Source organism: Lissotriton helveticus, chromosome 8, assembly GCF_964261635.1.
Source record: "Lissotriton helveticus chromosome 8, aLisHel1.1, whole genome shotgun sequence".
Taxonomy (NCBI): Eukaryota; Metazoa; Chordata; class Amphibia; order Caudata; family Salamandridae; genus Lissotriton; species Lissotriton helveticus.
Window position 1 is genome coordinate 1,668,739,318 of NC_136069.1, and position 13,206 is coordinate 1,668,752,523.

The following is a 13,206-nucleotide window of genomic DNA, read 5'->3' on the forward strand; positions in this document are numbered from 1 at the left end:
TAGTTATGGGGGGGGGGCGCTCTCAGGGGGGCTCGGGCGTTTGGTTTGTCGGGGTGAAGGGTGGGTAGGGGACACTAGTGGGCTGTGGGGAGCGGTGGGGGAACGAGGTTGGGGGGTAAATGTAAAATGTCAGTTCTTAACAATTTTTTTCAGAATCGCAGACTTAATGTAGTTTCTTGGTTAATAGTAATTTACGATATGCAATTCTTAAGTTTTGATGGTGACTAGGTATTTACGAGTCTGCTCCTTTAATGTGTGCGGTCTTAATAATATTATGAAAAGAAAACGAGTGATTAATGAGTTGCGCCTTATCAATCCTGATGTTTTTTGTTTGCAGGAAACATATATTCCATGGTCTAATCACAAAATCCTAGCTTCAATGGGGTTTACGCTGCTAGCTGCTTCAAAACAAGCTACTATGAATAGAGGGGTTGCGATTTTGGGGGGTCAGGGATTATAGGAACCGACTGGACGCGGGTGGATAACTTTGGGCGGTGGGCAATTACTGAGTGTATAATTGGAATGAAGAAGATTACAATATGCACAGTGTATGGCTCTAATCTTGACGAGGCTGAAATGCTTGAATTTTTTAATGTAGAATTGGCACAGTGGGCGACCCCTTTGATAATACTTGGGGATTTCAATATACATGGTGATAATAAAACTTGGAATCTTGCTTCTCAGAACTATAAAGGTCACAAACCAAAGGTATACAGGGCTCTACGGCAGCTGTTACTGCAACATGGGTTGGTTGACGGGTGGGCTATTTTACAACCAGGCAATCCGGGATATACTTTTTTTCTTCTCCCCATGCTAAACTAGTAAGATTAGATTACATGTTTCTTCCCCGACTTCTCACCGTAGGTGCTAACATGCAAGTAATGCCGCGAATAACTTCTGATCACAGCTCAGTGGTATTAGACTTGACATGCTGTAATATGGTGCAAGAAGCAAGCGCATTTACTTTCAATAAAAAATTAATTTGTGATCAGCAGTTTATAGATCATATTAATGCATGGGCTAAGCAGTTTTTAGAATTGAATCGCGGCTCCGCTTCTCAAATTATGGTTTGGGACTCGTTTAAGGCGGGACTTTGGGGGGGAAATATGTAGTTATGGTTGGGCCAAACAAAGATAACAAAAAGCCTTGATAAACGGCCTTATTGAGGAACTTAGAAAGGCAGAATGTGAGCTTACTGCTAGAATACGCTCTAACTCTGATTCCCGTGTAGCACAAACTAAGGTTGCTAGTTGTAAGGCTAGGATAAATGGGATATGGAGTCAGGATATTGCTGCTCAACATCAGGCGTATAAAAATGAAAGATATGAATATGGGGAGGCTACGGCCAGATGCTTAGCACAAAGGATGCGGGGTAGACAGGCGGCGCAGCGTATTGAGGCATTAGAAAATGCAAGCGGGGATATGGTGGAAACTATGGAGGAAATTTTGGAGGTTTTCCGCAGTTATTATCAAGAACTTTGTACTCAAGATGTGGTCTCTGAGGAATCAATTGTGGCTTACCTCCAGGATTTCGATTTTCTTAAACGAGGGTCTCTTGAGAGGGAGAAATTGGAAGCTCCAATCTCTATGTTGGAATTACAGTCAGCAATGGATGAGTTGGCACTTGGGAAAGCAGCCAGTCCGGATAAACTCCCTCTGGAGGTATATCGGGTACTATTTGAAATTATTAAAGAGGATATGCTTAGTACTTTTATAACCGCTCAAGGTGGAAACCCCCCGGTTTCATGGGATGATGCTAACATAGTAATTTTTAAAAAGAAGGATAAGCCCCCTAGTTCTCCCGGGTCATATAGGCCTATATCTTTAATTAATGCTGATGCGAAAATCTTTTCTAAAATATTGGCAACCCGACTTTTACTAGTTGTCCCTTTACTTGTATCTCGGCAGCAACATGTTTTTCTCCCAGGCAGAAGCACGATCAATCATCTTCACAGGGTTATATCTGCTATAGATTTTGCAACTACGTTACAAAAGGATATTGAAATTACTTTTCTTGATGCTGAAAAAGCATTTGATCGTGTTACTTGGGCTTTTTTATGGGGTATAATGCATAGGATGGGGGTTGAACCTGACTTTATGCAGGCAAAACACACTATGTATAAGAGCCCTTGTGCTAAAATATGTACTATGGGACTTGAATCTTTGTCTGTACATATAACTAGGGGAACACGACAGGGATGTCCATGCTCCCCTTTGCTCTTTGCTATCTATATAGAACCATTATTACAGGTATTGGAGTCTACCATTTTTATTCAATCATTGTTAGTTGGCGAGCACAATATACGTGTTTTAGCCTATGCTGACAACATCGTAGTTGTGACATCTGATCCCGCGTCGGCGTTAAGAGAGGTAGAAAATTTAACGCAAAGATTTGGACAGGTTGCCGGATACAAGTTAAATACTTCTAAAACGAAAGTCGTGTGTACTACTAGATTGTGTCCTGGCGAACCCCGTGTAACACCGGAGGCTAAGTATCTGGGGATTAAAATAAGAATGTCAGTTCAGGAAATAGTAGAAGTGAACTGGTCGGATATTGTAGGATCGGTTAAAAAACAATTAGAAAAAGTAGAATGTCTTCATTTGTCAATGGTAGGGCGTCGGAATGTATTGAAAATGTGCATTCTTCCCAAGGTACTTTACTATTTCCGGACAGTCCCTTTAGAGCTTACACGGCCTCAACTATCGCAACTTCAGTCTGTTACTGATAGGTTTATCTGGGGCTGGAAAAAAGCACGCCGGGCATCAAAATATATGGTGCTTCCATTATCCCGGGGAGGGTGGGGCGTTCCTAATTTCCTGTTATATTATTTAGCTTGTCTTATTCAAAATTCAAAGTATATGCTAATGGGGGGGGGGGCGTTCGATCGTTTGAAGTTCCTGATATTTACCAGATGCTTGTAGGAGATTCGGGCCGCTTAGCTTTGCTGAAATTTTTTGAGCCAATTTATTACAAACGGACTAGATTTAAAATTATGATTGCAGCATATAAGGGGTGGAAAATGCTATGTAAAATCCTGGCCATAAAACGGAGAAATTTTCATACACCACTGGATTCTACGGAATTATTCCCGGGGATTTTTTGGGATTCAAAGATGAAAGATTGGCGAAATAATGGGATTTGCTGCTTGGGCGATATATATAAGGATGGTGTATTGATGACTTTTTCGGATCTAATGGCAACATATACAATAACCAAGAACGATTTTTTCAAATATTTACAGCTATGTGATTTTTTACATAAACATGCTAGGTTACAGGTTAACTCGTGTAATGAGTTTATTGTAGCTATATATAAAAAGGCAAATATAGGGACGTTATATGAAATATTACTCTCTAAGCAACGAGACGATCTAGATATCCAAGATTCCAAATGGCAGGGGTGGTTAGATAACTCTGGTTTTACAGTACAAACTTCGATTGTTTTAGCAAATGAAGTAATTTTGTCTGCAAACCTGCGTACACAACACTACAAAACGCTTTTTAATCTATATCATACACCAGTTAAAATGATGAAGTAGTGCAATAAATATGACGGCAAATGTTTTAGATGTCAAATGGAAGAAGCGGATATTGTTCATATCTTTTTTGATTGTAATGTATTAAATCCGCTTTTTCTAAGTATTGAACGATTTTTGCTAGAAACAACTAAGGTGCCCTATGTAATAGGTCGGCAAATGTTGCTCTTTGGGGTTTGTGGTGAGTTAGAATCTACGCAGAACAATCACGCTAATCGTTATTTTATTTTTATGGCTAGACTGTGTATAGCCACAATGTGGTTGAAGCCAGAGGCACCAGCATATGAAATGTGAAGAGCTAAATTCTATAATGTATTTTATTTTGAATATAATTTGTATTGTTTAAAGTCACTGAAAATGAAAAAATTAGGACTCAAAATTTGGCATCCTATGCTTCAACATTTAGACGTCTCTCTTGCAATGATATTATTATCATGCCGTAATTACCTATCTAGTTATAATTTCAAGTGTATGTTATGAATCAATCCCTATGTCTGCCTATTTTGTTGTTTTGCCTATTTTTCATGTTATGAACTGATTAATAAAAAAATAAAAAAAATAAAAAAGAAGTTGAGAAATCTGGGGGAAGATTATGTTTCCACCAGAAATAGCTTTACAAAAGTTAAATACCGTTCCTTCTTTCTGTAAGGACCTTTTTGTTTTTATCAATAGGGTTTATCCTTAGGAATATACCTTGTCTACTGATATGTGGCACATTACAGCAAACGAAACAATTAACACTGGAAATATTTTTTGAATTGCAGTAAACAGTATCGTAGAATGTTTAGGTGAATTTGAGGCCTTTAGTGCTTTGTGAGTTCTTTATAGGAAATCAACAATACATTGTTCAAATGTTGCAAGTAAAGAATTAATTTATATATTTAAATTGTATTCTAATAAAAAAAATGCGATAATGAGAGCTTGGAATGCGGTGTAGGAAGCTCAGTAGCTTACAGGTTGCAGTTGTACAATTTAATCATGGTTTAAAAGTAAAGAACATAATATCAGGAAAGACAATTTTGTGGAGACATTACATTGTCCTTAGTCTGTGCAGTCCCTACTATTTTTGCTGAGGTATTGAAGTCACACTAAAGTATATCCATCCTTTTCTTTCTATATTTTAATGTGTCGCCCTAACTGGGATGGGTATGCCCAGACGTGGGCCCCGTGCACACTGTGTCACTGGAACCAATCTATACCTGGCTGATAGGTCCATGACTAGGATGAAACCGGTCCACCTCGGTTGCTTGTGTTCTGGTTCAGAGAAAAATTGGCATGGCAGTTTGGGCTGGACTGTTCACATGAGAGGAGGGTCAAGACTGATCTGCGTATGGCTGGGTCCAAACTGAGGTGGCATGGTGTGCATGATAATGATGGCCTGGGATGCAGCACTGAGTACTTACCAGTCAAGCATTCAGTCCATCACTTTTGTGTATATGTCTACTTTAGTTTGACATATGGATGTTAGGCTGTGCACCTACTAGCTCAGCTTGAACATAGTTGAAATACATTGTCCTCTTTAAATTTGATATTACACACAAGAAATAGTGTCAGCCCTTGCCAAATACCCAAAGAGCAACTGATAACCAGAGCATTGCTCTCAAAACCTTCAGGAATGGGTTGGCTTGCTGCTGCCTGATTCCATGTATAGGCAATCTACAGTGTGTTTCCCCAAGACAATGCGCACCGGAGTCAGAATTCTGAAAGGCTGAGTTATATAGAAAATAATTTAATGTAACAATGGAAAGGGATAAACAAACGGAAACACACAGAAAATAATTTAATTTCACAATGGAAATGGATAAACAAATGAAAACTCCCTAACCATATGAGTTTATAAGATTCACTAGTGACCAGTACTGCTGATAGCATTGTCTATCCCTGCCTTAGTAATGTCTGTTCCGTTCCCATTCGATCCCTCAAGATTATGCTCGTTCATGTACTCTTGTCCAATTAGCGGATGTTTTTTTTGTCCAGCGTGGATGGTAAAAAATAATTAAATTGTATTGGTTTTTGTTATTGCAGGTGTTCCAGTCTACAGTGGCCTTGAGCTGGATCATGAAGTCCTTGATGGAGAAGGGATTTGCATCCAAAGAGAAGGCTCCTGTCATGGGTAGGTGTGGGGGTGAAGGAGGGAGGGCGGCTCTCTTGCATAAGCCGGGTTGGGTAAAGAAGACGGCTGCAAGGGCTGCTCATGTTATGTTGGTTGTCATTGAGAGGGCTCCTGTCTTGAGTAAAGGTGGCTGACTCAAGATATGTTGGTTTGGTAAAGGAGCGGGCTGCTGTTGTAGACCCATAGGGCCCGATTCACAGAACTAACTTAAGACAAAATCCTAAACTTACTACCATTTTGGTATTCACTGAAGGCACTTACTCATTTCGGTATTCACAAAAGTTAGGAGTCCTAACTTTAGAACTCTTAAATGCCTTCTGTGAATACCAAAAGTCTTAAAGTTAGGATTTTTCTCAGTTTAGGAGTAGTAACATTAGGACTCCTAACTTTAGGACTCTAAATGCCTTCTGTGAATCCCAAAATGAGTTAGTGCCTTCTGTGAATCCCAAAATGAGTAAGTGTCTTCTGTGAATACCAAAATGGTAGTAAGTTTAGTATTTTGTCTTAAGTTAGTTCTGTGAATTGGGCCCGTAAAGATTGTGTGTGAGATGTTGGTTGAGTGAGGTACAGGGTCTTGTTGTGTGCATGTGAGGATAGTTTGGGGCTTCTTATTTGGGTTAAGGCATGGACTCCTGTCTTGGACATATGAGCATGGTTTGGGATATGTCATGTGGCTTCTTTCTTTTGTAAGTGATGGTGACTGTCAACCTTTTGTAGGGTAAAGTTGAAAGCTCCCGTCTTGGGTAAGTGAGGGTGACGCCGGATTTGTTAGTTTGATAAAAGAGAGACCTCTTGATTCGTATGAGCCTGGCTCGGGCTATATTGCTTGGGCAAAGTACAGACCTCTCGCTCAATAACAGGTTGCTGGGGCTCAGCGTGGTGCTCTGTGGCTTACCCCGAAGGTATTAGTTTTAAGAACTTTAAACAGGCATTGGAAAATCAAGGAGTTAAATTCTAGGATTGGCCTTTCTTAGTGCTCTGGTAAGGTTAGCAATTGGAGGGTGAGATCTACTGGCTGGTCTGTCTCTTATTAACACTTTTTCAGCCAATGTACATTTGGATTTGACCCATCCTTTGCACAGTGCGTGGAATGTATGCGGTGACCCTGAAGGGTGCAACCTGAGGCTACAAAACTTGGTATGCCTGTGTGTGGCACGGTGATTGCTGTTTGGTGGGATAAAGGTCATGAAGGAGCAGGATGCTAGCAGACCATTCATTCTGGGACATGGACAAGTAAACAGGTTGCAGAGGTAAAATCTGTACTCATCGTAGATGAAGATGCAGAATAAGAGGAGAAATTTCCTTATAGAAATACAGCAACAATGATTTTCTCACGTCTCCCACTATGACTTTGTGTGGGTCACACTTGGGTTCAATGAAAGCCAAGCATGGCAGTGTTCCAGCTCCCCCAAATATGAGCTCGTCCACAGCCAAATCTGAGAATGTATGGAGAAACACTTTGGGGAAACAGAGCTTAAAGGTGCAGCTTCATGTTCTACCAAATTCGTAATACTGTTTGAATGCAGAAATGGTTTGTACGTTTAAATATTGACTAAGAGAGATTAGAATGGCAGATAGGATGATCAGGGCGAGGTCACATCAGCCTTGTTCCATGAGGATGTGCTCTACCAGTCGCGACTAGCATCGCCTCTGCTCGTGGATGGTCAGGCTCATCTCATATCTAGCTGGCGGTCATATTTAGGAAAAGACCATCCAAATTTGGGAGGATTCAGTAGAAGCGAATACTTATAACCTCCCTTATGTAAATCGCAGAAGGCACAATCTTGCTATTCAGTGCAAAATGTCAAATATGTGGAAGTGATTAAATATGGCTACAGCAGAAAATGCAATTTCAAAATCCTTTGAGTTTGCATAGGACATTAAGGGTTGTTTCCCTCCAAGGTAAAGCTTCAGAGGGAGAAATGGCCGGACCAAAGGTGGCATTGTGTAATCTCAGCTGTCACTCTCTGTGGATCTACATGGGTCATCCTTCTACAAGGTGGGCTGGTTAACCAAGGGATCTTCTTTGAAACCTGTGACGTCTTCTCAATTCCTGCATAAAGAGTTTGACCGCTGCTGGCAGAGGAAGGGTCTTCAGCTCCACTAGCACCTGTAATCTTCAGAACCCCCACTGGCTTCTCCTTCCTGGCCACAGAGCTCTCAGACACTCTGCATCATAGAGAGGGCAGTTGTGTCTTGGTAAAGCGCTTGCACTCTAATAATCTCTATGACAAGTGCCAGCAGGGCAAACAGGTAACTTGTATACTGTGATGTCGGGCCCTAGGCCCTCATTATGTTCAGGAATGGAGACACAGACACCAGGATAGTCGGCTGGTAAAAAGGCCAAGAGCACGTGCGCTCCGCCCCATTTATTGACTGGGTCACCTGACTCGTGACACCAGTGGTGGGTGGGTGTAAAGTATAGATGACATCATTAGAACAACTAGACCATGTCGAGCAGGACACTACATTCCTCCCAAACTTTAATAAAAATTGAGGAAAAGCAAAATCCGAACCTGTGGGAGGAAAACATAAAATATGCAATCATCATAAATTTAGTTTGGTTTTAGGAAAGGGCATGGAACAGAGACCGCCTTGATAAAGGCCTCTGATGAGATCAGGGCGATCATGGATCAGGGAGGGGCGGCTGTCCTCATCCTTTTGGATTTGTCAGCGGCCTTTGACACGGTCGACTATGTCACTCTAGTCGACCGTGTCACAGCCCTGGGGATAAACGGTTCGGCCAGGGATCTCATTTCATCCTTCCTTGCAAACCGTACCCAGACAGTGAGGCTGGGAGATTTCTACTCTCCTATCTCTGCACTCCCTTGTGGAGTCCCACAAGGCTCCTCGCTAAGTCCTATGCTATTCAACATCTATGTAGCGGACTTAGCGAGGGTAATAAAGGCCCATGGGGTAAGGATTACATCTTACGCAGATGATACCCAGCTGGTTCTGGGTATCCACAGGGACGGCCTCACTGTGGCAGCCAACTTCCAGAGAGCTATGCTTGAGGTCAGTACCTGGATGGCCTCGAATTGTCTTAGGCTCAACTCGGATAAGACCGAGATTATGACCTTCGGAAAACTCTCCCCTGAATGGTCCCCTAGCTGGTGGCCGGAAAAGCTCGGCCATCCACCTGTCCCAGTGGAAAAAGCCAGAGATCTGGGAGTGATTTTTGACAGCAAGCTGGCTTTTGACCTCCACACTAACAAGGTTGTCTCGTCATCATTCTTTATTTTGAAAAAAATTAAGAAACTACTACCTTATCTCCCCCCCTTAGCCGGGAAGACTCTGGTCTCCACCTTAGTCTTCTCTAAAATAGATTATGGGAACGCTCTCTTTCTTCACACCCAGAAGCGTGTCATAACTAAGCTGCAATCCATCCAGAATGCGGCTGCTAGGATCCTCCTAAACATTCCTCACCGCAAATCCACCACTCTTGGCATTCGTCAGCTACATTGGCTGAGAGTTGAGAGCCGCATTAAATTTAAGGCCCTCTGCATTGCATATAAGGCAGTACATGGCATAAGACCCAGGTTCCGGACCGAAGCCTTTCAGCTGTATACTCCCAGAAGGCAATTAAGATCGGCCAACACCAGTCTCCTCCCTGTACCCCTCCCTCCCTCTCCAGCGGCCATGCTGCCTCGGCTCAACACACACACAATGAAGGCACGCAGCTGGCAGGCAGCGAGTTACCTGTCTTTCCCACTGCGCTCTGCCCCAGCACCACCAGGCGCACGGTGCGAGCGGGGGCCAGGCTGACGGAGCGCCGCAGCGGCCGGAGCAGAGGGAAGGGTGAGCTCATGGTGCCCGGGCTCAGTCAGCTGCTCTGTCCTCAGTGCCCCAATGTCTCCGCTGCCCGCTGCTCCCTGGCGCAGCTCCATGTCCCCAGCCTCGGCGCCTGCACCTTCTTCTGCCCCGATCTTTGCTCTTGGTGTGGCAGTGGGCATCTTGGCGGGGCTGTGGGACCAGGGACCACTTGTGCCCTACTGCCCCGATCTGGTGCCGGGCCCACCTATGCCGCCGGCCATCGAGGTGAACACCGGAGAGCTGCGGAGACTCGAGATGGCGGGTCGGGCCTGTGTGAGTGTGTGATGAGTGCGTGCGGCCTGCAGCGGTGTCTGCCCCCGATGTCTGTGTGTGATGAGTGCGTGCGGCCTGCAGCGGTGTCTGCCCCCGATATGTGTGCATGATGGGTGTTTGTGGCCTGCAGTGGTGTCTGTCCCTATGTGGGTGATGAGTGGGTGTGGTCTGCAGCGGTGTCTGTCCTTGTGTGTGGCTCTGTGTGTGAGATAAGTGCGTGCGGCCTGCAGCGGTGTCTGTCCTTGTGTGTGTGGCTCTGTGTGTGAGATAAGAGTGTGCGGCCTGCAGCGGTGTCTGCCCCCGGTGTGTGTGTGTGATGAGGGCTTGCGGCCTGCAGCGGTGTCTGCCCCCGATGTGTGTGTGTGTGTGATGAGTGCGTGCGGCCTGCAGCGGTGTCTGTCCTTGTGTGTGTGGCTCTGTGTGTGAGATAAGTGTGTGCGGCCTGCAGCGGTGTCTGCCCCCGATGTGTGTGTGTGATGAGTGCGTGCGGCCTGCAGCGGTGTCTTCCCCCGATGTGTGTGTGTGTGATGAGTGCGTGCGGCCTACAGCGGTGTCTGCCCCCGATGTGGAACTGCAAATTTAAGAATTGTAATCTGCTGTTCCCTGCAGACTGCCATCCCTTTTTTTTTAGACAAACACGGACGGTCCCAATTAGCGACCTGCTAATTAATATTTAATATGCAGGTCGTACTGCTTCCCCCTGTGACTGCAGATTATGCAATATAACCTATTTGTAAATAGGTTGCTTTGAAAAATTAAAGGATGCACTCAAAATGTTGGCTAATAATCATATTTGCGCCACTTTTTATAAACAGTTTTATCGTACATCTGGGGCCCGATGTAGGTAGGCATTTACCGGTCGGTAACGGCCGAATTCGGCCGTTACCGACCGGTAAATGCCTTTTCCAATGTAGGGGGCATGTATTTACAGATTCGGTATTTTTACCGAATCTGTATTTACCGATTCGGTAATTACCGAATCGGTATTTGCCATTGATTCCTATGGGCTTCAAGGCCCATAGGAATCAATGGCAAATACTGATTCGGTATTTACCGAATCGGTAAATACCGAATCATACAGATTCGGTAATTTAAAAAGAAAATTTACCTACATCTGCCTACTTCATATTTACCTACTCTTAAATACCGAATCGGTATGATTCGGTATTTAAGAGTAGGTAAATCGAAATTACCTACATCGGGCCCCTGGTGCCAAGTATGTTACAAGTACATGCTTTAAACATTCAAACAGGAACTGCAGCATTAAAAGTAGCTACTTCTTCCATGTTTAGAGGATGTGAGTCATTTCATCAACCCCATCCCAGCCGATGTGTGTGCATGATGGGTGTTTGTGATCTGCAGTGGTGTCTGTCCCTGTGTGGGTGATGACTGCGTGCGGCCTGCAGTGGTGTTTGTCCTTGTGTGTGTGGCTCTGTGTGTGATATAAGTGTGTGCGGCCTGCAGCGGTGTCTGCCCCCGATGTGTGTGTGTGTGATGAGTGCGTGCGGCCTGCAGCGGTGTCTACCCCCGATGTGTGTGTGTATTATATAAGTGCTTGCGGCCTGCAGTGGTGTCTGCCCCCGATGTGTGTGTGTGATGAGTGCCTGCGGCCTGCAGCGGTGTCTGCCCCCGATGTGTGTGTGTGATGAGTGCCTGCGGCCTGCAGCGGTGTCTGCCCCCGATGTGTGTGTGTGATGAGTGCGTGTGGCCTGCAGTGGTGTCTGCCCCCGATGTGTGTGTGTGATGAGTGCCTGCGGCCTGCAGCGGTGTCTGCCCCCGATGTGTGTGTGTGATGAGTGCCTGCGGCCTGCAGCGGTGTCTGCCCCCGATGTGTGTGTGTGATGAGTGCGTGTGGCCTGCAGTGGTGTCTGCCCCCGATGTGTGTGTGTGTGATGAGTGCGTGCGGCCTGCAGCGGTGTCTGCCCCCGATGTGTGTGCATGATGGGTGTTTGTGGCCTGCAGTGGTGTCTGTCCCTATGTGGGTGATGAGTGCGTGCGGCCTGCAGCGGTGTCTGTCCTTGTCTTTTGGCTGTTGCACGCCGGGGCACAGCCACTCCTCATCACCAATGTGATGTCGGGCCCTAGGCCCTCATTATGTTCAGGAATGGAGACACAGACACCAGGATAGTCGGCTGATAAAAAGGCCAAGAGCACGTCCGCTCCACCCCATTTATTGACTGGGTCACCTGACTCGTGACACCGGTGGTGGGTGGGTGTAAAGTATAGATGACATCATTAGAACAACTAGACCGTGTCCAGCAGGACACTACATATACCACAGGGAGAAGATGAATGTCTTTACAAGCTGTCAAAACTGAACATGAGTAATATAAAAATGAACTGTCTGTTGCAGCGAATTCAGAACCATGTAGGCAGCACTGTGGAGGCGCGGTCCCTTGCACGCTACCTTCTAAAGGGTCGACGAAGAGAAGATCTCTGAACATAGAAGCATGGGCGTGAAAAGTGCGCATTGCTGCAGATGTCCTTATAAACAGCATGGTGCCCTCAAAGAGGGCACAGTGCACCACACAAAGAGCTTTGATTGTCATCCTGGAGGGCACAGATCACCAATGGAATGAGTTACGAAGAGGTGTTGTGTGAGTGAATGGCTGGGACCCCTTGTCCAATGACACCGGAAAACATGAAGAACTACATAGGAGACATTCCCTCAGTCCTGTTCCATGCAACAAACCTAGTGACCATTAAAATACAGCCAGCAGGGGTGAAGCACGCGACGATGCATCATCATGGTGTTACCTTACAACGACACACTGAAAATATCAAGGAACGTGTGGGGCTCGTGAGAGCACAACAAGCACTCTGAGCCTATAAATGTTCATCACAGAGCTCAGTCTCGGACATTCACCAGAACCCAAACTGGGCAGCGATAAATGAAGAAGTAAATTGTAAATGTCAGCCTCCCACACCCCATGTATATAAAACCAATATCAGTCAGAGGATCGAGATAAATAATGGAGCTGATTTAATCATAGAAAAATCTTGATTTTAGTTTTAAGCACAGCAGTCAAGTCTAGAACACACGTCATCCAGGGCAAGCAGACAGAACAGGCATCGAAGCAGTCATCCGACAACAAATGTCTAAAGCTGGTTCCAGCCTCTGATCCAGTCCTCAGGATGCACATTGGTCCAGTTATGGGAAGGAAGCCTCAGGGCGAAGGCAGGGCTGATGCTGTGTCAGAGGCTTCTGGGCGCCATTTAAATGCCGACGAGACCTGACTGAACCTCCTGCAGGGTGGGTGGGAAGGAGATCAGGCCCAGTGTAGGGTTTGCCTACTGACATGAGGTGTCTATGGGACCAGCTGTTCCAAACTTGGAATATGAAAATAACTCATTAAATCCTAGGTTTGGGATGACCATCAGGTTGTCCACGCAAAAATGTATATTGCCAGCAAGACTCAATGCCAGCAAGAGTAAACATTGAGTCAGTGCAGCGCCCCCTGAAGCCAGAGA

At 45.2% G+C, this 13,206-nt stretch overlaps 1 protein-coding gene across 1 annotated transcript in view; it reads left to right on the top strand.

Annotated features, from left to right (window-relative positions):
• Positions 1–13,206, top strand: part of LOC144773615 (transient receptor potential cation channel subfamily M member 2-like) — a 531,293-nt gene that overhangs the window by 396,934 nt on the left and 121,153 nt on the right. Inside the window, exon 26 of the mRNA XM_078658758.1 lies at positions 5,562–5,649. Coding sequence (XP_078514884.1) covers positions 5,562–5,649 — 88 coding nt within the window. The remainder of the gene's footprint in view (positions 1–5,561; positions 5,650–13,206) is intronic.